The sequence below is a fragment of the Drosophila miranda genome, chromosome 3 (assembly GCF_003369915.1).
Source record: "Drosophila miranda strain MSH22 chromosome 3, D.miranda_PacBio2.1, whole genome shotgun sequence".
Taxonomy (NCBI): Eukaryota; Metazoa; Arthropoda; class Insecta; order Diptera; family Drosophilidae; genus Drosophila; species Drosophila miranda.
Window position 1 is genome coordinate 16,273,020 of NC_046676.1, and position 24,501 is coordinate 16,297,520.

General features: G+C 49.5%; 3 protein-coding genes across 21 annotated transcripts in view; 1 reads left to right on the forward strand and 2 right to left on the reverse strand.

Annotated features, from left to right (window-relative positions):
- The window catches only part of LOC108159163 (heterogeneous nuclear ribonucleoprotein L), a 98,662-nt gene that overhangs the window by 23,509 nt on the left and 50,652 nt on the right, over window positions 1–24,501 (forward strand). The gene's annotated exons all lie outside the window — the stretch shown is intronic.
- LOC108159162 (tubulin polyglutamylase ttll6) lies at window positions 2,706–5,807 on the reverse strand. The gene is made up of 4 exons (XM_017292168.2): window positions 4,962–5,807; window positions 4,737–4,890; window positions 3,042–4,652; window positions 2,706–2,985 (listed from the first exon to the last, which is right to left on the reverse strand). The coding sequence occupies exons 1-4, from the start codon at window positions 5,684–5,686 to the stop codon at window positions 2,836–2,838; spliced, it is 2,640 nt and encodes an 879-aa protein (XP_017147657.1). The 5' UTR covers window positions 5,687–5,807; the 3' UTR covers window positions 2,706–2,835.
- LOC108159165 lies at window positions 12,117–12,519 on the reverse strand. Its single transcript, XM_017292190.2, has 2 exons — window positions 12,417–12,519; window positions 12,117–12,349 (listed from the first exon to the last, which is right to left on the reverse strand). The coding sequence occupies exons 1-2, from the start codon at window positions 12,487–12,489 to the stop codon at window positions 12,156–12,158; spliced, it is 267 nt and encodes an 88-aa protein (XP_017147679.1). The 5' UTR covers window positions 12,490–12,519; the 3' UTR covers window positions 12,117–12,155.

Genomic DNA, 24,501 nt, shown 5'->3' on the forward strand with positions numbered 1-24,501 from the left:
ATGCGGAAATGTTGCATGCCTCACTCTCTGCCTCTGTGTGTGCATGCGTGCTTGTGTGTGTGTGCCCAGGCAATTGTATTTTCCAACACTTGAGCCAAGAGGCGAGCGTAGTGGAACATAAAATCCTGTGAAGTGGAAAACATGCAGCATACTCGTAAAAGCTACAAAACTGAAATTATTTTTGGGGCCAGTTGTTGCTGCAGCATCTGCATGCACGCGTGCATCTGTGTGTGTGTGCATTTGCATCTGTATTTGGTTGAATAAAGCCAGAGAGCCCAGCCCAGCCCAGCCCAGCCCAGGCCGAGGACCAGGACCAGGACCCAGGACCAGGACCAGGCCTAGACATGTTAATTCGCAGCCGACAAAATGGCTGCTCCGTTGCCTTTTTGCTGGCTGCCTGGATTTTCACAGTACTCCCATTGTCGTAAAGTCCGACTGAATGGATTTACACGCGGAGTATCCCCGGGACTGGAGTCCGCGCTTGCAACGCGCCTCTGTCCGTGCCCCTGCCCCTGCCCCTGCTTTTGCTGCCTCCTCGCATAAATCTTTCTTTTCTGTTGGCTCAAGTCATCGTCGTCACTGGGCGTGTTTGTCGTGGAATTAAGCAATTCCCTTTACGCCGCTCTCCACCCTTCTTCTCGCTTTATGGGAATCTGTGAGCCGTATCCGGGAGATATCTTCATTCTTTTTTGCATCTTATCCGCTGCATTTCCCGGAAATCGCTTAATGGAGATGCGAGAGTGCAGTGCCGTGCGTGAAGGAACGGAATCGGATGATGGACAAAGGATAAGCACCCCCCCCAGACATTCGGGATATTTGAGATACAATGAACCAAGGAACCATCTCATACATCGTTTTGTGCCTTTTTGAAACTTTCTAAACTGAAATTTAATTTATTTCCCCTACACCTAGAACGAAAATATTCCCAAAGAAACGACGCAAAGTGCTCTCCAAAAGTTCCGGCTGCAACTTTTGGGGCGCCTGGTCACGTACGTCCGTACTGCCGTACATTCGTCCGTAGGCAGGCGGCGTTCCATCACACGGTCCAACTGGCTTTGGTCTAACTAATCGCAAACTAAACGACCTCTAATAGCAGTCGCAACTTTCGTCAACAATGCCTCTCCGACTCCGACTCCGCTCCGACTCCACGCCGCCTCGTTGCAGGAAGATGCACATGCGGCAAGGCAAAGTGAACTACGGCTAAACTTTTCCACTGCACTGCCAGGCATCGCTCATCTCCATAGAAGGAGACACAGAGACAGAGAAGGAGAAGGAGAAAAGGGGAGAGAGAAGAGGGGAATGCCAGAACTGAAAGCTTTTGGAGATAAGATTAAAAACTTTTTAATAAGAAGACACTAAAAGCATCAAAGAAAATTTGTGTGTGTTTCTGCATATGTGCAGCAGACAAAGTAGCCAACAAAAAAGGGATAGCTGTATAGAGAGAGAGAGAGAGAGAGAGAGAGAGAGAGATGATGGATGATAAAGTTTTGGCCCTTCAAAGCCACGTTAAATTTGAAACCAGGAGGCTTCTGGCTTGAAGGGAAAATGCAATAAAAGTTCTGCTTCTGTCGGTCTGACACCAGCCACGTTGGGGCAACAAGCAGGGGATGCAACAATGTTCAATAAAGTATTAGGGCGGGTGCGGCAACGATGCAAATGCAAATGCAAATGCAACCCTGACCCGTGCCCCGTGTCGCTGCCCCTTGATGCGGAGGCCTGGCATATGTAAAACCCTCTTTGAAGCAGCTTATCAGAGCGATGTTCGACTTTTGCTGGTGGCAAGGGGCGAGGGGCGTGGGGCGTGGGGCGTGGGGCGTGGGGCGTGGGGCGAGTGGTGAGATGCCGCAGTCAACCCATAAGCCAAAGCCCTGGAATGCAACGGCAGCTGGAGCTGCAGCTTTTGCAATATGTGACACATGCTAGAGGACCGCCAGCAGCAGGCAGAGGAGCAGCCATAGGAGCAGCCAGAGGAGCACTCGGAGTAGCAGGAGTAGCAGGACTAGCAGGAGCAGAAGCCACCAGACCATAATGCGTGGCCTGGCAAAAGCCAAACAAAAACCGTCGATGGAAAAAAAGGGGTGGCATGCTGTGGTGGCACGTCGTTGTGTGCACGAAGCGAAGGACATGTGGCAAAGCCAAAGCCATAGACCTAAACCACGCCCGAAAGAGCAAAGCCGCCCACAAACCCACCTCCTTCTTGTGGCGCCTCTTCTGCTGGGCCAACTGTGGATTTCAATAATGCAGGTTTGAAGGCTCCCCACAGCCCGAGCTCCAGCCGCAGCCCCAGCCGCAGCCATCGCCCCGCGTATTGTATTGCATTTTGTTTATGCATGCGCCCATCAAAGATGCCACAAAGATCCCAGAAAAAGGAGCGACTCGAGTGGCGGTTGGGGCTGCTAGTGGGTGTGGCTCCAGGTTTCCGCCTAGGACTTTTGACAAATCGATGAGATGGGGTTTCGTCCTGGTGTTTGCCACCATTATTTTTTATGCCTGTGTGTGTGTGGGTGAGTGCTCTTTTTATGGCCGACGGTGTCGGTGTCGGTGCCGTTTGTGACAGAGAGAATATCGCACATAAAGCTTATGGATTTTATGTGGGAATATTCCAGGGAATAGATAACGAGATGCCGTCAAGGGATGAGGAGAGGCTCCGCTCCCGATGACGATACAGATTCCGTATTGATTGGTTTCATATTCAGAAAAGAATGGTGTTCAGAGTTCCTTGAGAAATATACACACATGGAATTTATTGCGAATTGTTGCGATAGTGAGAGAAAATGCACCACAGCTACAGATACAGTTACAGATGCAGTTGCAGATACAGCAACAGATCCTGGCTCAGAATTCGCAATCGGGAGTATCGGGTTCGGGTTCGGGCTCGGTCTCGGGCTCGGGCGAACCAGAGCTGAGCAGGTTATACAGCAGATCCGGGAAGCACTTGATGTCGTTCTTGGTCAGATGTCCTTGCTGATACATTTTCGAAAAGATCTGCAGGAGAAGGAGATTAAAAATGATAGCCAAAAGGCCAGCAGAATACTTCGTACCATTTCCCGGAGATTGGAGCCATTCAGCTCCTTGGTGCGCTCCTGCAGCCAGCTGCTGTACTCCTCCTGCTCGCCATCGCTGATGGGCTCCGGGCTCCAATGCCCCATTAATCGTCCAGAGTCCACAGCGCCATCGGGCAGCTCCGACACCTCCCTCTGCTCGACCTTCAGCTTGTGGCTGCTCTTGCGGGGCTTTTTCTTTTTCGGCTGCCCTGCCAGCTTGAGGCTGCCGCCCCTGAGGCGAGGACTCTGCTCCGTGGCATGCTCCACGAACCGCTTGTCGTCCAGGGCCTCCCGCTCGAGCATCCGCTGGTGGCGCACCCGACGGGTGACTTGGTGATGCTGCTTGCGCCGGAGGGGCTTGGGGGCGCCGCTGGTGCACTTTACGATCCGGACACTGGGCCTGAGTTTCGATAGAGCCTCCTTTTTGTGGTCCCTCTGCACAGACTGCCAGATGCCGAGGTGCTCCTTGGCGCAGGTGGGGGCCAGCAGCAGCTCCCTTTGGCGGTAGATCTCCCTGGCAATGAGCGCACGATGCTTGCGCCTCTGCTCCTCGGCCTCCTCCTTGCGGCGCCGCGACTGCAGCACGACGGGGCTGACGGACAGCAGAGGTTCCGGCGCTGCGCCGGGCCTCTGCGAACTCTTCATTGAGCGCTGCTGCCGGAGCATCTCCTGCTGCTGCTGCTCCTTGTAGTGCTGCTCCATGGCGGTGTGGGCGTGCTGCTGCCGCCGCCGACTCGACTCCGTGTTGGCGAAGAGCGACTGCTGCTTGGTCTGGTCGTAGAACTTGCAGTAGTAGTGGACCTTCTCCGAGTCCATGGGCGGCATGATGCGCCGATAGTTGCCCAGGTGGCTCTCCTCCCAGGCGATCTGCTGGGCCAGGGCACCGATGGAGCATGCCTGTCCCACCCTCATCTCGCTGCCGCCCGCCTCCCGGCCAGGGCTGGGAAATGAGCTGGGCGTCTGGGGCCTCTTCTTGTTGTACACCTTCCGCAGCAGGCGGGTCCGGTGCTCGATGCGATCGTCGCGTATGATCTGCTCCTTGTCCACCAGCGCCGTGGTGAGCAGATTGAGAGTGTCCCGAATGAGCGGTCGCTTCACCTCCTTGTCCACCACCTCGTCCGCGCTCAGGCTGGGCGTGTGGTTCACCTCCAGGATGAAGGGCTTCAGCTTCCAGTCCACCAGAATGTCGAAGCCCAGTAGCTGGAAGCAGCCCTGGATCTTGTCGTGCCGCGGGAAGCAGACGTGGTAGTTGTGCTTCAGCACCGGCCAGGCACTGATGATCGTCTTGACGATGGCATCGTCCACGGAGGCCCAGAACTCGGGCACATCGTAGTTGTGCTCCGTCAGCCACTTGTTGAAGGCGCTCAGCTTCCGCTTGGAGCCCCCGTCCGTGCCCTCGCCCACATTGTAGTTGGAGTTGCGGCGATTCAGGCAGTAGTTCGTGAGGTGCATGTACACGTTGTGGCTGTTGCCGAGAGTGGGCGCCACGTACTTGTGGGTGGCGAAGCGGGCCAGGCCCTCGTTGTACACGAAAATCCGGAGCGGATCCACGGAGGTGATCAGCGTGTAAACGCGCAGATCGAACTTGAAGCCATCGATGAGGAGCGGCTGCGGGGGGAAGGCACGGCACGGCACGCTTAAGGAAGTGCCACGGAAATGCTGGACTGGTGGGTGGACTGGTCCAAGACTCACCCGCTCGATGTACGTCTGGCAGATGAGCTTCTCCCGCTTGCTGACGGTCCTCAGATCGGGGGTTATCCAGATGCCGCGTCCCCGTCCGGAGGAGTACGGCTTGAGGATGTAGGTGCGCTTGTGCTTGCTGGCATAGGTGGCCACGTCGTAGGCACTGCAAGGAGGAGCAGGCAAGCATGTACAAGGATGAATCTGGGATCGGATCGGATCGGGGAAGAAACCTACTCGGTGGGCATGAGCCAGGTCTTGGGGAAGATGCGGTAGTCGCCCGGGTACATCTTCAGCATGCGATTGAGATTCCTGGAGAGCAGATCCTTGCGGCAGATCTCCATCATTCCTGGGAAATGGTTGATCTGCTGGAAGCGCTTCATGCTCCGCAGCAGATCATGGTGGGGCGTGCAGTCGGACCACTGGACGTTCCACAGACGATGCTCGGGCACCTGCTGGAAGCCCATGCTGCGCGCGATCCTCGCCACCAGGGGGAAGTGGGTGTGCTCCGCACACAGGCTGAGGCGTGTGCCCCGAATGGTGGGCACTATGTCGGTGCCTTCGATGTGGACCGGCGGCAGCGGCTCCAGCATCACATCGTAGCAGATGGCGTCCAGGTGGGGCTGGCTATTGCCCAGCTGCTGGTCGCCCTGTGTGTGGTCCTCGGTGACGACCATGAAGTGATCCACATCGTTGCGGGGGCGCCAGGCGGGTCTGCCCTTCGCCTTTGGGCCGCAGTCGGGCACGAGCTCGAGCTGCCTGATCTGCCCCTGATGGGGCGGCTGATGCTGCTGCTGCTGGAGGCGCCGGCGCTGCTTGGGCAGAACGTAGACGCTCTCGCGCCGGTAGAGGGTCGGATGCGATCGATTGGGGTCCAGGGGTAGGTTCTTCTGGGCATCGAAGAAGCGCGTGTACTGATTGACGAGCTTGCGACGCGTCGTTGCATTCTGCTTCGGAGGCATCTTCTACTCCGTTCCTGTTCCGCGTGGGCTCTCTAATTTGGGAAATAAAAATCCTGACGATTGGAGACACTCGTAACATTGAATTTTGATATATCTATTGTGATTTCCATTGAACACACAGCCTCCCCCGTAGACCTCAGGGCGACCTCAACCATCGTCGTCATCTTCGGTGGCAATGTCAAGTGCGCTGCGCTGCGCTCTGTTTGACATTTGATATGCCACCGAATCGATTACCAACCGCGAGGAAAACTTATGCAACATCACCTTGCCACCGCATGCGAGATACAAGTGCCTCGGCTCAGAGATACATTTCCCCACAAGATGCATGCGTAACGACACACTGAGGGAAGTGCTCGCCGAGCCAGGCAGAAGAAGTGTTTTTTCTCTCAGTGTAGGCTGGAATTGCTAGATTGATGTGGCTGTGGCTGTGGCTGTGTCTGGGGGTGTGGCTCATTAACCGCAGCTTAATCTGGCTCTAGGCCCCATGCGGTTATTAGTTCAGGCAGTCGAATGTCAAAAGACACACAAACAGCCACTACTGTTGAGTATGTAATCATTACAGTGACAGCAATAAGTACACCTCCAGCCGGCTCCAGAGTATATGGTATGGTATGTAAATGCCAGTGAATCACACGCTTGGTTAACCCGAGAATGGAGTTGGAGGTGGAGACCCAAGTGAGTGATCCATGCGGTTCAAGAATCACTCTCCCTTCCTCTCTCTCTCTCTCTCTCTCTCTCTCTCTCCCTGTAGAAACGCAATGCAATTCCGATTATTCCCATTGTTGCTTGTGCCTGAAATAGTATCTGATCGGATGGCAGCAAACCATGAAATATATCAAGTTTATTTGGTTGAGTAACGCTTTTGGTTTCACTTATCTCCAGCCTCCATTTAGAGTCCACTCTTTCTCTAATTGTCTGTCTCTGTCCATTACATGTTTGCTTTTGTTGTTCCTGTTCTGCAGCTAATTATGCGGACGCTTTGTCGTGTAAAGAGTTGCAGATACACGGGTAAACAGACGAGGAACAACAGCAAACGGAAAAACAGCAGCAGTCCAAAGTTTTCTACTTTTGAAATATTAATGATAGTACACGAACCGTCAACAAAAAGGTACGGGGAGGGGCAGGGGCAGGGGGTGGCGTCCTGTTGACACGAGAAAGGGCAGCATCCAGCATGCAGCCATTAGGCGATAAGCGGCTGGGAAACTAAAGGAAAATTCCAATTAATGAGGAAAGCTCTGGGCATAAAGTATCATTTATTTATTTAAAAGCTGCTTTTATATGCAAAACAAAAAAAAAAGAAAAATGCGCCAATTATTTCGCATCAATGAAAGAAATAATTTATGAAAATATTAAATCGTTGAAAACCGATTGAATATTTCACACTTTTGTGACGGTTGCAGATTTATCAACAGATAAATATTTTTCCATCTCTTGTTGAATCCTCAATTGACATCCCCTCCCCCCCTTCTCCTCATAAAGCCAGCGAAAATGAAATGAGTGCAAAATCGGGGGCGTACGACAAACTGTACGAGTATTAATAATTTAAAGGTGTGCCACGTGTGGCACGATTCATTTGCAGTTGCAGCAAAGGCAAAAGCAAAAAAAGAATAAAAAGGACAGAAAAAAAGGGGAAACCCCGAGAGTGTAATAATAAAAAATTAAACAAAAGGAAAATAAGAAAAACCGGCATCGGCAGGAGCTACAATAATAAATCTGATGGGGAATGGGATGCGGAGTTTTCCGAGCAGCAGTGAAAATGGCTCATAAAACTGACTGCTGCCGACTGCTGATGATGATGGAAAGCCCGGGAAAGCCAACAGTCCCAGCATATAAATTACAATGTGTGTGGAACGAGAGTGTGTTTATTTTTTTATTTTTAAGGATCCCACACACCCACGAACACACACACACACACATATGGTTACAGTCGCATTTTGACTAAGCGCACATTAAAAATTAATCTTTTAATTACTGGCAGGCAGCCAGGCATCCCGGGGTGGGAGAAGTAACTACAAACACATTGTATGTGTGTGGCAAGAGTCAGTGGCAGCGGCGGCGGCGGCGGCGGCAGTGTAACTATTATTGTTCATAAGAGGATAAACGAGGCATTGGCTGGCAGCCATTTTGTATTTGCATTGGCAGCCATTTTGCGGATGACTTTAAGTTTACGCAAGAGCAATGCTCAATGCTCAAAGCTCAGGGGGTTGCAGCTGAAGCCGCCTCAAGGCACAGGGCAGGGCTGATGCTGCTGCTGTTTCCTCCCTCCTGTTGCGCACTTCGGAAGCCTCATAAATCCTTAAGAAGATCCACAAGAAGCCAGAAACAGGACAGTGCGCGTAACAACATCATCATCATCTTGTGGCACCTCTCCACGCTGTCTCCTCCCATAAGAATCTCCATTCATGCCCTAATTCCACTTTATGCTTCATTGTTGAACTCACACTTGCTTCCACCTCCTTCTGCTGCCGCTTCAACATATTTTCAGGCTCTACAACTTTTCCTAGTGCCAAAAACTCCCATTTTAATTGCTTTCAATTGACCAAAAGCCGGCAGGGTCAAGTGGACCAATCTTGCACCCACATTTGAATTCAATTTACATTTTGTCGCATTAACATTTTTGGGGATTTTTAATGCCCAAAGTTTCTATTCAGCAGGGAGCAGGACCCCATAATGTCGTCTTAAAAGCTTTTCCAATGTGCGTGACTGTACGTGCAACTGAGTGGGGCACAAAAGAAAGACCCAGCAGCAGCGTTGGGACTAAGAGGCATAAGTTTTTGCTTTAATTTAAATTTGAATATCTATAGGTCCTAGTTCTCGGTCATTTTATCCCGTGATTAAACATATTTCTCCGGAAAACTTTTGATGACTTTCCATTTCATTTCCAATTTATATTCCAATTCCTTGAAGCCTTCAATCCCTCCGACAAAGCTTTTAATGCCTGCAATGCCTATCAATTCGGGCTATGCTCGTGTGGAATGCCATTTCGAATTCTATTTTGGATTTAAATATAGATATCTATAGTATGTCAGTCATAGAAATCTGTTTTCTGGTTCTTGTCACTCACGTATCCCCCCCCTGCCGTAATTATGCATGAATCACAAGCAACGCTTGAATGGATGCGCCTCCCCCCTCCCCCACAACCCCCAAAAACAACATACATATATGCACATAAATTTTAGCACTCTTTCGCCGTCTTTCCCCCTCTGCCCTTGCCCCTTGCCAGAGACGCAATGAAAATGTTGAAATGTTAAAAGTGCTCGCACGTTCCACGGCAGCACACAGAAAAGTTTATTTGTAATGCAAAAAACGACAACAAAAACAACAAAAACATTGGGCAAAATAGTGGTGGGTGGTGTGTGTGTGTGTATTTGGGGTGTATAAACAGAAAAACACACACAGTCGTAATGGAAATACAATTTAACAGCAAGGACAAGACCAAGTAGAAGACGCTGCAAAGTATGCAGCACTTTTGGCGGCTGCTGCACTTACGAGACTCTTGAGAATGATGGAAGCTAAACTATGGAAAGCCAGTCCCCCCACAAGACAGATCCTCTGGCAGATACTCAGATTTAGATGTAAGAGTGATCTCTTAAAATTAGAGTTAGTGTTTTGCCAAGAAGTTTTATGGCTGGGCGGGAAGGCGGTACGGTATCCCATAGTTCGTGTGTGACCGACAGGCCGGCAACAAATTGCTGGCAGGCAGAAAGGGCCGACTGGGAAATGTGACACCTCCTGGCCAGCTCCTGGGCCGCTTGTCAATGTCATAATTTGCCATAGTGGGTGGGGACAAGGCAAGAGGCAGAGGACGGGATTGAGATGGAGATGAAGATGACGATGGCGAGGGCTATGGACTAGTGCAGGAGTAGTTGGACAGGCATCAATAGATGTCGAGGAGGAGGAGAATGCCCTGCTGCCCTGATGTCGATGTTGATGCTTTTTTGCCCGAGGGCGTGGTCGACAGGGTCCTTGTGCTGGTCTCGGTCACTCGTCCGGGGCCATGACAACACTTCATATCAGCAGTGGGGCTGGCAAAAGGGTGCGGGTGGGGCTGTGGGGGCCAGCTCATGTCATGTCCTTGGCTCTGTCGAGCATTGTCAACATTAACACAGCCCAGAGGCATAAAAGGCATATCCAATTGCAAAAAGACGCATGCCGATAACAAAGGCTCGGCAAACATTCAACTAACATTAGTGCCACGCCCCCATGCACACAAAAACACACACCCACACTCAGACCCAGACGAGGGGGAGGGGTAGGGGTAGGGGTAGGTGTCCTGTGGGCCTGTTAGTAGTCCTGGCTCTAGTCTCTCGTTTGCTGTCTATTTTCCTTGGTCATTAAATTTGGATTTTGCGCTGTGCATATCACAAGCGCTTGACTCTGCTCTTAAATAAACACACACATACACACAGCAGGACATACACACACACACACACACACACATGTGCTACATCTCTTTAGTGGCCTTTTGTGCTCCTCAGCTTGTGTCCCCACTGCCCCTCCGATGTGGCTTAAACCTGCCACCATTGTTGGCGAGGCATTTTGCATATACGCTAGAGGAGATCAAGAAGAAAAGGTAGAAGGGAAAGAAGGGCAGGTGGAAAATGTCCTGCCCCCTCTTTCAACATCAGTTTTGCTTTACCCGCTCCACTCCGCACTCCCCACTCCCCACCCCACCTAGTGCCCCTTCACTCTGTGCTGCTTTCAGTGCCGCTCTAATGTTTTGTTTTGCGTTCGGTTTCGAGTCCTTTGTGGTTGAAGATTTGCCTTCCCCCTTCTTCCCAACATTGCATGGCAATTGCAACAGAAGCAGAACAAAAATGGTTTTAGGGCTTAATGCTGTGGATTTGATGGGGTAAACGGGACTAGAAGGCAGCTCGTTTTGGGCCAGGGCTAAGCTGCAGAAGAAGAAAAGAAAATCCCCCCCCCCCCACCCATAAATGGGATTTGCGGCAAACGGATGAATGGTGCAGTGCAAAGGAAATCAATGTTGGAGGGGGAACTGGGGGATTGTTCAATATTGAAACTGGAGCAAATGCCACTTAAATTGATTAAAATATCATCAGAGGATTCTTTTGCAATGCACATGTGATTGCTGTATCTAATTGCATGTTTTATTCTTTCTTTATCTTTTTAAGTAAGTTCCCGTGACCCATTAAACAGCTTTTCCAGCAAATATAGTGCTGCCGTGTGTGCTGACGCCTGATGCCAATCAATTGCTCGTTTCGCACTCAAGGGGGCTCTGCACTAAACCATCAAAGTCACATCAAGACATCAAGTACTCATACACAGGGCCTATCATCATCCTAATCATCCTCCATCCACCGACAGGGCAGGGCGGGGCGGGGCAGGGCAGGCAGAAAAGCTCAATAAATCAGTTGGAAATTTCCAGGAAGCCCCACTATGGGGACCCCAGCAGCAATCACAAAAAAAACTTTCCTTCGGGATGGTAGGATGCTAGATGCTACGTGGGTGGAGGGGTGGTAGGGGGTAGAGGGGCCAGGGGCAGGGGCAATGAGGTGGGTGTAACCCAAAAGTTGCATCGTAATTCCCACGATAATAATCATAATAAAAATCAAGCAAGCGATAAAGCATAAAACCAAATTACATACAACTCGGGCCCTTTCAGGACTTCCGAGACGAACACTTGAGCTCCTGGCTGCCACATGCCGCATTGTTGTTGCCGCCGCCGCCGCCGCCGCCTCTGCTGTACCTAGTTAGTGGTATTCTTATTCGTGCTGCTGCTGCCACTACAACATAAAAATGAAAAAGTTTTTCCACCAAAAAAGAAAAACTTGCACATTGTCAAAAATAGAAGCAAAGAAGAGGGAAATTGCGGCCACTAAAATATGTGTAGATATAGAAATATTTCGGTTCGGAGCAGGCCTCTGGTCAGAAATGTCGGATATTTTATGGAGCACGTAACGGACATTTTTTTGGGTTATATTTCTCGCTTTTCAGAAACTTTTCCCATAATACGCGACAATGATGTGGTGGGGCTTATGGAATATCGGGTTGGTTTGGGCAAATATCGGCACGTATTCTTGCCAAAAAGATAATGCCGAGGGCGGGGGCGGGGGCGGGTGCATAAAGATCTGTAGAGTAAAGGGCGCCAGTGGCGTGAATGATTTATGCGCCGAGTAGAAAAGCTAAATTCATTAAGTTGTCAAATGCAAGTCAACACAATACAAGATTTTGACATGGACATGACATTTTCACTGCGTACAAACCAAAGAAAAGAGAAAAGAAAATGTGGAAAAGCGAACAGCCAGAGGAATGACTGGGGGACAGACAATGAGACAACTGCTGAGAGCAATTCGCTCATGAAAAGTCATTGAAAACCATATAAAATCAGGTCTAAAATTGGAACAGCAGAACCCGACCTGTCGCTGACAGATGAGAAAGAACCCATCCGACGCATTGGCATATGAAATTCAAGTTATATATATTGTTCGTCTTTATTGAGAAACGACTAGATGATCCAGCGGTGGCAATCCTTTCGATGGATACACATGCCAGTGATGTCGCTTTTCCGCACCATTCCGGGGGCACAGGCACAGCCTCTTTTGCATTGGACGTACCTGCATTTGCGTATATAAAGTTTATCCACGCACAGCTTTTGGCAGGAGCGGACACACTTGACCATCACGTCATTGCAGACACACTCTAGACGAGGGAATGGAATGGAATGGAATGGTATCGAATGTAGAAGAGAAACCCCCACTGATCTTACCATGTAACTCCTCGGCGATGGCGGATGATACGAGCATTAGGTAGATGCCCACAGGCACCGAAGGGAACTTCATCTCAAAATAAGCAAATGTTTCAAGGGCCAAAGAGCCGCAATAGCTTCCCAAATTGATTCGTGAAGCGGGAAATCGTTTAGTCGCGAGATACTGCTTATGCAATATAACTGTAAAACTCATTTGCTTTGGTGTCGGCACACCCACACCACAAATCCTCTTAGCCGAAAACCCCGACCATATTAACTGGGAAAATGTGCAACTGCCGCCACAGGGACCATCCACCATAGATGGGAAATCCCGCCGCAAGGGGTCGTGGCTGCGGGGCAAATATTATAATTTTGCTAATTGATAGAATGGTTTTGTTAGCCAGGAGCCAGCAGCCAGCAGCCAGGAGCCAGCAGCCAGGGGATCAGTGCGAGGCCGAAATCATGAAATGAAAATCCGATACTAATAACCGGTTTAACGGAGCGTATACGCAATGTGCGGTTTGCCATGTTGATTTAACGCATTTTCGTGCAGTGTAATTAACTGCCAGCGGCACACAGAACGCATAATTAAAATTCGGATATGTACGCAGTAAATGTGGCATATGCGTGCTTGCGGGAGTGGCAAGCGGCATGCAGAAAAAGAAAGGTGCATTGTGTGTCTCCGGCTCGTGTGTCAGCCGTGGCTATGGATTCCATGGGCAGTGGACAGTGGGCAGTGGAAATGGATATGCTGCCTCAGCAGGATAGACAATGCCTGACCATCGCTGCTCATTGTTACTCGGATGTGCAGACCCTGCCCTGCCCTGCCCTGCCCGGCCATGGCCAATGATAATCATGATTATGTTGATGATGATAATGATGATGATGATGGGGCATTACGAGCATCACTAGTTGTGGTTTTAATTATGTCCAGCCCGCATTTGTAGAACAATGCGAGTGGATTTGCGGATGGAATTGAGCGGAGAGCTGGTGCACATGAGCCATGTGGCAGCTGCTGCAGCCTGCACCAGCAACTGATTGGAATAAATGATGCGAATGATTCCATTCCTCGCCCCTACCCCTACCCTCCGAAAGAGAAGCCAGTGAAGAAAAGAACATTTGCTTTGAATCTGAAAAACCATATCAAATGGGAGCCAGAGACGTGAAAGAAATATGGAAAACGAATGCTTATCAGAGCATATAAATTTCGTTCCATCTTGCAGGAGAATGTATGTATGGCCCAATCCTCCCATGAATCCTATCTGCCAGGACACCACCGCTCAGCTCTCACCTCTCACCACAGCCATTGTTTGCCTGGGAATCGTTGCCACAGGCGCAACAATAAAGCCCCGTTGGGGGGGCACACACAGAGTTCCAGTCAATCAACGTGAAGGGCTTAAACTGTCACTGCTAACCAACTAAAGAACAACCACCCACACACGGGAGCGGGGAGAAATGGCAAATGGCAAATGGGAAATGGGAAATGGGAAAAGTTTATGCTTATGGCTAAGCCAGGCGCCTGAAAAATTAATGCCTGCTAATAATTCAAGGGCCCGCAGGAGGCCCCACATAAAGTGTGTGCTCGTGTTAAATAATCTAACGGACAATTAATTGAAGGTGCCATAAATATAGCGCATACGCAACGTAAATCAGCCAAGATGCCAGACAGCCAGACAGTCGGAGAGTCGTAGAGTCGGAGGAAACCCTTCAACAAAGAGTGATTATTCACGCAATTAATCTTTTGGAAACCAACCTTTTGTGCCCCACGCACAGGACAGGGAACAGGCCGCAGGACAAAGGACAACACGGTACTGCCGTCTCTTGGGCCTTGTTCTGATAATTTAAGTTCCTTTGACCAGAATTAACTACGAATCGGGATCTTTGTCTTCATTACGTTTGATTGTCTCCCTGGTCCCCCAATCTGTGGATAGCTTGCAGGCGATGGCACTCCCTACTTGCCGGAGGCGGAAGCACGCCATTCTCCAATCACATTAGCCCCCAAATGAAGCTCTCTCCCCGCCGCCGGATATAAAAAAAACCCGACGAACGAGGACGAACGTCAGTCAGCTGACCGCAGCATTAAAGCAACATTTGTTTCGGCTTCTCTTTCGGCTTGGTGGAGGTGCAGGAAGCCAGTCAAGCAGGATACCATCAACCATCCACCCACCAACCGACCGCAAGGGCAAGGGAAACTCTGCCGTCAGCTTCTCTCGTGAAAATTTCAAACAATGCAACACAAATTGTCGGCAACCGCAGCAGCAAGCGCGGTTTACTCTCTGCGGCACCATCCACAGACAGAAACAGAACCAGAACCAGAACCAGAACCAGAACCAGATGCAGTGCCAGTAACAGCCTCTGTTTCGGTCTCGGTCTCCGTCTGAGGTGAAGATGGAGCTGTGCGAGTGGCCAACAATAGTTGACCAGTGCAATATTTTTCCCTGTTTTAGCTTCAAATAAAAAAGCCAAGTTCCACTTTAAAGATCAAGTTAAAGCCCAAGACGGTCCTTTGAGCGGGAAAAGGAATTCAAGCTGAATAGAAAATGATTCAATGGACTCCAGAAATATTCCATAATGTCAGAAACGCATTGGAATTGTGTACAGAAATTCCTATCTCTGCAACAGTTTCCCCCGTTTTCTCGTTCAATGTCTGCAACTCTTTCCCCCGTGCCCTTGCGCCGGTGCCATGTTCGTAATCAGTTTTCAACGTGACTATAAGACCCCCACGGATAGACAACGACAGGCGGGGGCGTCCCCATCCTTCCATCCTCCCGTTCGTAGTCATTTTTAAATGCTTCAGCATGGCATAAAATTTGCATGAATTTCTTGCATAGTTTATTTAGCGTTCGCCATTGTTGTTGTCCATTTTCCGTCCGCCCAAGCCCCAGCTCCAGCTCCAGCTCCAGTCGAGGCCAGGAAAACACGATTGGAGCGATGCACCCGCCCCGAAATGTGTGCTGAAAAATGGACGGGGATTACACCAGTACCAGTACCAGGAGCAGGAGCAGGAGCAGGAGCAGCGCCAGGACCACGACCAGGACCAGCCTCCAACGGGGGGCGCGCTAGCCTTGGCCATATTACGGCTCAATTTCTGCGTGCGGCCACACGCAGCACACAGCCGCAACAGCGAAAAAACAAGAGTCTGACGGTGATGGTAAATGCAGAATTTATATTCATATATGCGGTGTGGAAATGAATCGTGGTCCTGGCAGCTCTCACCGCAGGATTCAGTCCATTGATGGCACATGGGGTGATGGGTGCGGAAAAAAGAACCAGGTGAAAGATGGTGGAGGAGGAAGATGGAGTGGCGTCTACCAGTGGGCGGTGAAAGTCTGTGAGGCATGTGAACCAATTCAATAGCCGCCCTTTAATTTCTTCAGATTTATTCGTAGCCAAAGAAATTTGCATGCTTTTTACGCACATTAGCATAGGCAAACAGAGAGGACCACAAGGAGCACGGAGCAGGAGCAGAGCAGAGCACTGTGGGTGCTGGGGGGTGGGGTGGGTGACTGCTGCTGGCAAATGGGGTTGTAGCCTTCATCTGCCGAGAACCAATATGTCAAATTTGAAGCGCGCTTTTTCTTTGTTTTTTTTTTTGTTTGATAATATTTTTTCTATCAAATGTCAAGTGTCAAGGCCATTCCATGCCAACTACTCAGTGCCTGAGTGGCACTTCTACCCCCAACTCATTGGCGTCAAATTGGCTGCCATTTTGACAGGCACATTCGTCAACGATGGGTACACTCTCTGTGCAGTTGTCCAACCCGTTCCGATTGACATGTTTGCTTATCCCACACCCCCACCAGCACTCACAGCCATTGAGACTCCCCATTCGACCGTCTTCCTGTCGGACATGTTTCAATAACTATCCATCCATATTGGCTTATTCAGTTAATGCCAATAGACTGCCCTTGAAGTGCATTTATTGACGTGCATGGGGATGGTATCCTTGAGCGAAATGACATTGCGTAATGGCATAAAACGCAATTAATACCCAAAGGGTAATGGGACGAGCCGTAATTGAAATCTCTGTTTACCGCATCCAGATTGAGAATTGCCCTTGCAGTAGATTTACAGCTGGGAACCGGGGCGGGCGGAGGGGAAATCACATATGAAATCGTATTATTGTCGATATACTGAAACGAGAATGAGCTCTGTCCTGCTGTCTGTCGGTTGTAAGCTCTTGAGTCCTGTTTCTCGTTATTCCACTCTATATGCAACTCGAATCAGAGGGCTTTCAGTTTCGCTTAATTCCGTTCGCAATCTTTGAGTGGGTGGAGGGGCCTGCTTCCGTTCACGTTTCACCCACATGTTTCATTAGCTCCAGCGTCTTTCTCAGTAATTTGTGGCCTTTCAGCAATTAAAGCCGCATTGTAATTCCTTATAGAGCGACAGCCCCACCCCGCACCATCCACGGCCCGCAGTTGGTCTCTCGTTGGAGTGGGCGTGGGTGTGGCTTGAAAATTGTTGCATACTTTTGTGCGGCGGCTTCAGCGCGGCTGCCACTTGAGGCGGCTGTGGAAAGCAGAGGCAGCTGCCACTTTAACGCGCTCAGGCCGTGCGGCGCTGCCACGCCCCGTCCATCCTTGCCGTCTTCTCAAAGCAGCCTCAACGCCACCGAAGCAGCCACCCGGCCACAGGCACACGGCCCACTCAATTAACGCAAGTCATCAGAGGGTTAAAGGGGGGGTGGAGCGGGGTGTGTCGTAGGTGTGTCTGTGTGCGCACTTCTACTTGTATTTGTCTTAACAACTCTTGCATACAATCTAAATGGCTCTGGCCTGAAAGCGGGTCCCGGGACCCGGCACCCCGGACCCAGGTCCTGGATCTTGGCTTGCTTACTCCTGTTTCCCCCCGACCCCTATCCCTTTTTCTGTGTGTGTGTGTGTGTGTGTGTGTGGGGTTTTTTTTGCGCTGGCTCTCGCATAATTACTTTGACTCGACTTTTACGACCTTTCTATGAATTACTCAAGAAGTGTTGGGAGCACGTCGCCTGTGTGTGGCTGCCAGGACACTGGCTGTACCTTCCATTCCTTTCCGTTCCAGGACATCCCATCACATCTCGCAACGGAGCTCTCTCTCTCTCTCTCTCGTGGAGTGGGCGACGCAGTTTATCCTTTTTTACTGCCGGGATTGCCATCCTTTCGCTTCGCCTTCGTGCCTGGCCGTCGTTCGTCTTATTTATTTCTTTCGCTCGTGTTTGCCTGCTAATTTCTTTGCTCTCTTTGCGTAATGGTAGTCGGGGGAGGAGGAGAAGGAACTTACTGGCGGAGTTACTGCCAGGCAGGAAATACCTCCCCCCCTCCCACCACCCCTGCACTTGCATAAGGTGCAGGAAGACAGTAAAAAATGCTTCCTTAAAAACGCAGGGTTGTCGAGTCTGTGGACTTTTCTTCTGCAGTAAGAAAACCCTGAATAATTGATGTTTTTTGTCTATATGCTGAAGGTTTTCTTTCCATTAGAGTGCCTCCATTCTCCATTCTCCATTCCCTTTCTTATCTCATGATTGGCATCGTTATTATTATTTTTTTGTTTTGGCGATAATGGCGGAAAACAATTTCGGATATTTTTCAATTTTTCCCAACGCTATAACTGCTTAAGTTTTTTCCATTTCCCTCCAGCGCTGTAACGGCGGTCCTTTCCACCATCATCTTTTCTTATCACTTTTTAATTTCCTCTGCAATCCTTTGCAACCCTGTTATGGATACAGCGGCAGCCCTCCGCCTCCTCCCTTTACAAAGGTAAAGTCTAATGCAACATTCAGTGGCATATACACAAAGAGAGCGAGAGGCGAATGGAGATGGAGATGGAGAATTGGCTGAACATTATCTCCCTTGGCTTTTTAGCCAAACGAGCAAGGACGACGCAACACCTACGCGATTGCTCTGACGGCCCTCGCCCAGTCCGGGGCCACCCTCCCCGTCCGCCCTCTTGTCCGTCGCATTGTTAACCAGAATTTATGCGTTCAGCTGCTGCTCCTTCTAGCTAACGATACTTTTTCTTCCTTTTCCCTTTTTCCCCTGTTCACTTCCTGTCCTGGCCTTCCCCCGTCCTTTTCCTTCTTCCCCTTCGGCTAGCTGCTGTTGCCATTACGTTTATAATTGTCTTGTGCAACTTCTGGTAGCTCCCGTTGCCGCTGTGGCACCATCTCACCCACGCACCACCAGGACGCACCGCCACCTGCCAGCAGCAGAAAGAGCAACAGCAACACCACCACATGGCGCCACCCAAGTCGTTAGGTGGCCAGAGACTTGGATCTCTCTCTCACTCCCTCGCTTTCTGTCGCTCTTTTGAGATGGGTACATGTGCCTCTCTTTCTTTTGCTCTTTTTCTTTCTCTTTTGGCCCGTTTTCTGCTTACCTTTAGCTCTGTCACGTTAACGGGTTTGCTCGATGGCTGGCCTCCATTTCGGCCTCCCAATCGGCCCTTTCGGTCCTTTCTGGCTCATTGGCTAACTGTTGATTTCGTTGTCATGTTGCGTGTCCTGCTCTGCCCCCCACTTTCCGGCACACATTTTGCGACCCTCCATGAGGGTATTTTCATTCTCTTGGATTTCATTTTCTCTGTCGTCTTTCCCCGAGCTCTGCTTGTTTACATTTTCATGCTCGAATTGGCTCTTGTGCTTTCGTAATTTCCATTGTCTCCCGTCTTGGCCTTCGTCTCTTCCCGATGCTCCTGCTGTTGCTGCTGCTCTCCTTTTGGCCAACTTCAAACAAACACATTAAGCGGGCTCTGACTCTGGACTTTTCTGTGTGCCACTGACAGGAGACTAGCCCCTGGTAACCTCTCCTCCGGCTCTCTGCCACAGCTCTCTTTCCTTTCTCCAGCTTCCGTTTCCCCTTCCTGCTTTCATCGCTACCTTTGTGAGACATAAATTTTTGCTTTAAAATGTATCTCATGCTCTCTCTCGTGGCTGCCCCTTGCGTACCCCGGAGCAGCAGCCACTGTCTATCCCTCCTTTCATGTCGCTTTTGGTTTTGCGCTTATTTTCAATTTGAACATTTTAATGTTTGTGGTCATAAAATTCTTTTTATTGGTTGTAAAACTGAAACTGAAGAGCTGCAGCGGCAGAGGGAGAGGGAGAAGTACGGACAGCGGTAGGCTGGGGGGACTGCTGGGGCGTGGTGGGTGGAGCACAATGGGCTCTTGGAAAAAATTAGCAGCCTCTTGCTGGCCCTGCCAATAGCCACTTAAGAGCCGCGTTAAGGTGCGATAAGAGATGCTGCCACTTACAGAATATTTGTCCCCAAATTGCTTACCAGAATCTGTATATCAATGTCTGGCACTTTTCGAGATAATTCGGGGGGAGTTTGCCAAGTTTTTCCTTTGTAATTGAATCGGAAAAGTGAATAAAAATTCTACTGAGCTGAAGATAATTTCTATCTGCTCAAATTCGCAGATTTGTCTGCCATTAGCATTCCATTTAATTGGGGCATCCATGGGCGCCTCAATGACTCTATGCCATTCTCAATTTCACAGTTTGACGCCCTCTCACGCCCACAAAACAAACCACTTTCCGGCCAACTCGCGAGTTTCCCTGGTTTTCCTTTTGGTGCGCCTCAATTAAATGTTAATGGCAATATTTTATTGCCAACACTCGGCCCCATCTCAGTCTCTGCATCTTTGAGAGCCTCATTTACATTTTGCCCACATTTTCAACTACATCGCAGAGGCAGAAGAAGCAGCAAACAGCCGCCACCGCCACTGCCACCGGAAGTGTCTTAACAGCTCGCCTCTGTCTCGGCTATTTTCCTTTTCGTCTTTTAATATTCACCAAAACAACAACAAAAGAAAAAACAATGTGGTTGCATGCATCGTACGGTCACTTTCACATGCATTTTCTCTATGCATTTTGATACCCTTGCAAAGGAATTCACACGGATTACTCGTATGATTTTGGATAGAAGAGGAGGCTCATTCGATTTCATACATTAAATATAGTGTGTACTTAGATATATTCCTGATCTTACAACATAATTCTTTTAGTTGCATCCGATACTCAAAGAGTATAGGGGTAGATACGATTTGTGATGGAAGTGGATGGGTGTAACACCCAGAAGGAAGCGTCTCCGACCACATAAAGTTTATATATTCTTTATCATATTCAACAGCCGAGTCAATATAGCCATGTCTGTCTGTCCGTCCCGATGAGCGCCTAGATCTCAGAGACTATAAGAGTTAGAGCAATCAAAGTTTGTATCCAGACTCGTGTGATATCGCTGTGACCATGCTACCCCGTCCACCCGCTTTTCTTTCTCTCACACACACTCTTCCTCATGCAGTGTGCGTCCTCTGGCGGAGTGTAAATGTGGAGCTTCGGGCCTTGCCGCGGCTCACAGAGTTCAATCCGTAATTGCCCGGTATCTCAAGTTTCGACCCGAAGCTAGGTTTCTATTACCATTTTTTTGCCTGGCCACCGCTCCGCCCATCCTACCATCCTCCCATCGAGTGGATGCATATTTTACGGCCCTGCCATTTTCCAATTTTGATAATTTGTATTATGCTAATTTTGCCATTCCCTCAGAGATCGTTCCGATAAGGGGGGAAGCCAGCCGTGTGTACATGTCAGGGGAAAATGAGAATGAAATGGAAATCGTAATGATAGGAAAATATTTGTGCACACTTTTTCCTGTGCATTATGATTTGTTTGCTGTCACTCGGAGTCGCCCCGGGGCTGGGGCTGGGCCTGGGGCTGGGTCCGGGCGATCGCCTGCAGCATAAATTTAATGTTATATTTACAGACCTATTAAGAATATATAGCACTTTTGTTGATTTATGGACACTGCGAATGTGTTAATTTTGTTAGCGCTTCCACAGTGATCGGCCAATCAGTGGCCGCAAATATTTGCCATTGAATAAATTGAATCGATGCCAGCACGGAACACAACTGTGCAGCAATCTGCTGGCTTAAGTTGGTGTTTATTTTGCTTTCGCGAGGACTCAATCTCTTTCGCTGGGCTTCACTTTCGGCTCTAACAAATCCACAAAGTCGTGTGCCTTCAAAGGGGAAGAGAAACGAGGATGAAAACCCGTCTTTCCAGTTGTTGAAATTTACTTTTGCACTCGAGGGCCGCGTTGCCGATTCTGCCTCGCTGCCTTGCCCCGCTTTGGGCCAGCAGCTAACGGCACATGGTGAGAGCCAGGCCAAAATGCAGTTACTCACTGGTCTCTACCTCGCTTCCCTTTCCCCTCTCTCACTCTGTGGCCTGAGCGACCTTCCCCTGCAGCTGCAGCCCCGAAAGTGTTGCAAATGACTTGAAACGGGTTTGAATGAGCTTTGCTCGGATTGCGATTGTGATTGGGGTTCGGACTCGGGTTCGGGTTCGGGTTCGTGTTCGGGTTCTGGCTCTGTTTGGGCTTGTGCTTTTGGTGTTGCCCCGAAGAAATGGGTCAATAAGAAAATTCAAATGCTACAAAAACTTGTTGAGTTTTTTTTTTTGCGAAGAACCAGACCAAAACAGGGAACTGCTGGCGGGGGAATGAACTCCGTTCTCGGTTTGTTTCCTCCTCAATTTGCGGTCGGTTCAATGACTTCTCTCCGGTTCGATCAATCAATCGAACTGCAGGGCCCAGCAGATGTTGCAACCGAAGCCAGGGCCAAGATAGTATCCAAGCGGATGGCTGTGAAGCCACAAATATGGCTTTGATTTGATCCGATGTGCTTTGCTCTGCCTTCTGTCTAATGTCCTGGCATCCTGGCAAGAAAGCATTTAAGTTTTATCAGAAGGTGCAATTTCTGATGAAACCACAAAACCGAGCAACCATATATGCTCATAATTTATTTGTGGTAGACTGGAGACTATTTGTAAGTCTTGTAAGAAGTAGGGAGTACTCATTGGAGAGCATTCCGCTGAGAAAATGTCAGCTCAAATCACAAAACAATGGCTGACCACAAAATTGTTGATAACGCCACCGAGTACACAACGTTATTAATATTTAATGCGATTTGCCGGACTGCTGGCAGGCCCCATTGTCCGCTTCATGAGGGCGAATGATGTGGGACCTGGTCCGCTGATGGACCTGGGGAAAGCCGCTTAAAATATTTCCCTGCCACACGGAGATGCAGCGGAGATGTTTGTTGTTTGTTGTTTGTTGTTTGCCTGTGCTTTCATTCCCGCCCTGTTGCTGGTGGCAATTCGCTGATTTCATATTTAGCACGCCTGGACACTCCCCACCTCCTGGGCAAAAGCCCCATCCCCCCACCCCCTCGGCCATGAGGCCTTAGTAAAATTTTAATGCGCTTTTGATGATGGCCATAAAATGGCAAAACAAAATGCATGGTGGCGGCGGTGGCGGTGGGTGGGTGGGGGGGACGGAGGGTGGCAGCATGCAATGCGAATCTCTGCTCTAGATAAAATATTAATTTATTTTTCCCTCCTCCCCTCGCCGTGTTGTTCGCTTGTCCTTTTCCCCAGCCTTCTTTTGGGTGGTGGGGACGCCCCTTGTCCCGCGGCCAGTACGAACAAGTTATAGTGCCTCATAAAATGCCACGTACTCGTACGATATGTATCGCTGGAAAGCACGGCTCTTATATTTTAAATAACTGTTTCACCACCACCAGCCCCCCCAGGAAAACCCACCCCCCTCTTGTGTTTTATTATTACTTTCATTTTGGATGCGGTTTATTTGTTTCTCCTCTTTCCCCCTCTCTTTTCCTCTTGTTTATTTCTCGCCTTCTTGCGGATTAGTTTTTTAATTTCAACAGCTCGTGAAATGTTGAACCTTTTGATATGCACGCCAGCTGCTGCACTGCATCTCTTTCAGGATTTAAGAGCACTTGGGAGTTAGGAGATTTTATGGCGAAATTCTGTTGAGCAAACCACAAGTTTGGGGTATCTACATGTTGATTAAAGCCCTCAATCAGTCTCAGGAATTTAAGCGGCTCGGGCACAACTGTACTTTATTAGAGGATACTCTGGAGGATACCCTGGCACATCCGCTTTTCCCCCTGGGCTTGGTCTAATCAGCTCCATTTCGCACACAATCATTCAGGGATCGCTGTGCCGCACCCACTCATCCTCTGTGACTCTCTGACTCGCCATTCGCCTAATGGGCTCGAATTACCAGCCAACAATGACTGAACAGCGGCGAGTATCCGTATCGTATCCTTTTAGTTGGGTTCGAGGAGGTCTCCCCCAGCTGCCATCGGAGGGCACGCGCCTCATTTATTCAATAAGCTGCTCTCATAAACAAGAGTAATTTTTCTGCGTCCCTCCTCCCGTTTTTGCTCCTTGACTTGGCGCTTGGTGACGCTTTTGGCTTGCTCGATGATTGCGCTATTTACAATAATTGCAGACATTTCCAGCTCCATCGTGCTCCCTCTTCCTCTCCCTCTCGCTATCTCGTTCTTTTTCTAACTTTGCCCCTACCTCTCGCTCTGTCTTCCTGTGTCCTGTCCTTGTCCTGCTTTAGGACCTTGTGCAAATCGCATTAAATGCAGCTTCAGAAACGAATTGTAAAATGTCGTTGCAGATGAAAATGAGCGAGAAGATGTTTTTTCTCTAGCCCGCTATGCCCCCCCCCCCCCTCCCCTACTCTCTCTCACTTCTCGTTCTCTCTCTCTCTCGGGCACTTCCACTTCCACTTGCTGCTGCAACTTGCACTCCAGCTTCCGCTGTCACTGTTGCCACTCCTCTGGCCGGCACATTTCCATGGAGTAGAATGGCGCACCATCCAACTATAAAGCGCAGTGTGCACACAAAAACTAATTAGAAAACTTTTGCGGTTGATAGAGGCAGTGGCAGAGCCAGAGACAGAGCCAGAGTCGTCGGAAAGTGTTAAGTGTGTGCAGAGGGGGGGGGAAAAAAGAAAGCAGCTGCATTAATAATTAAGTAATAGTACACACACAGACATCCACAATTATAGAGCAGAACGAGACGATGGGGTGATGGGGCAATGGGGCGAAAAAGTGAGAAAATGATTCATGTAAGAGGAGTTGCAGCACAGTAGGAAAAACGGGAAAAACGTAAAGAGAGCTCGTAAGTGTGTCAGTACCAGTGACGGCACCTTTCTCTACGTACTCCTTGGTGAGCCGTATATTTCCCCCCACCCCGCCATCCTCCCCATCCCGTGTTTGTCTTCAGTCCAATAATTTTCGGAAATGGAAAAT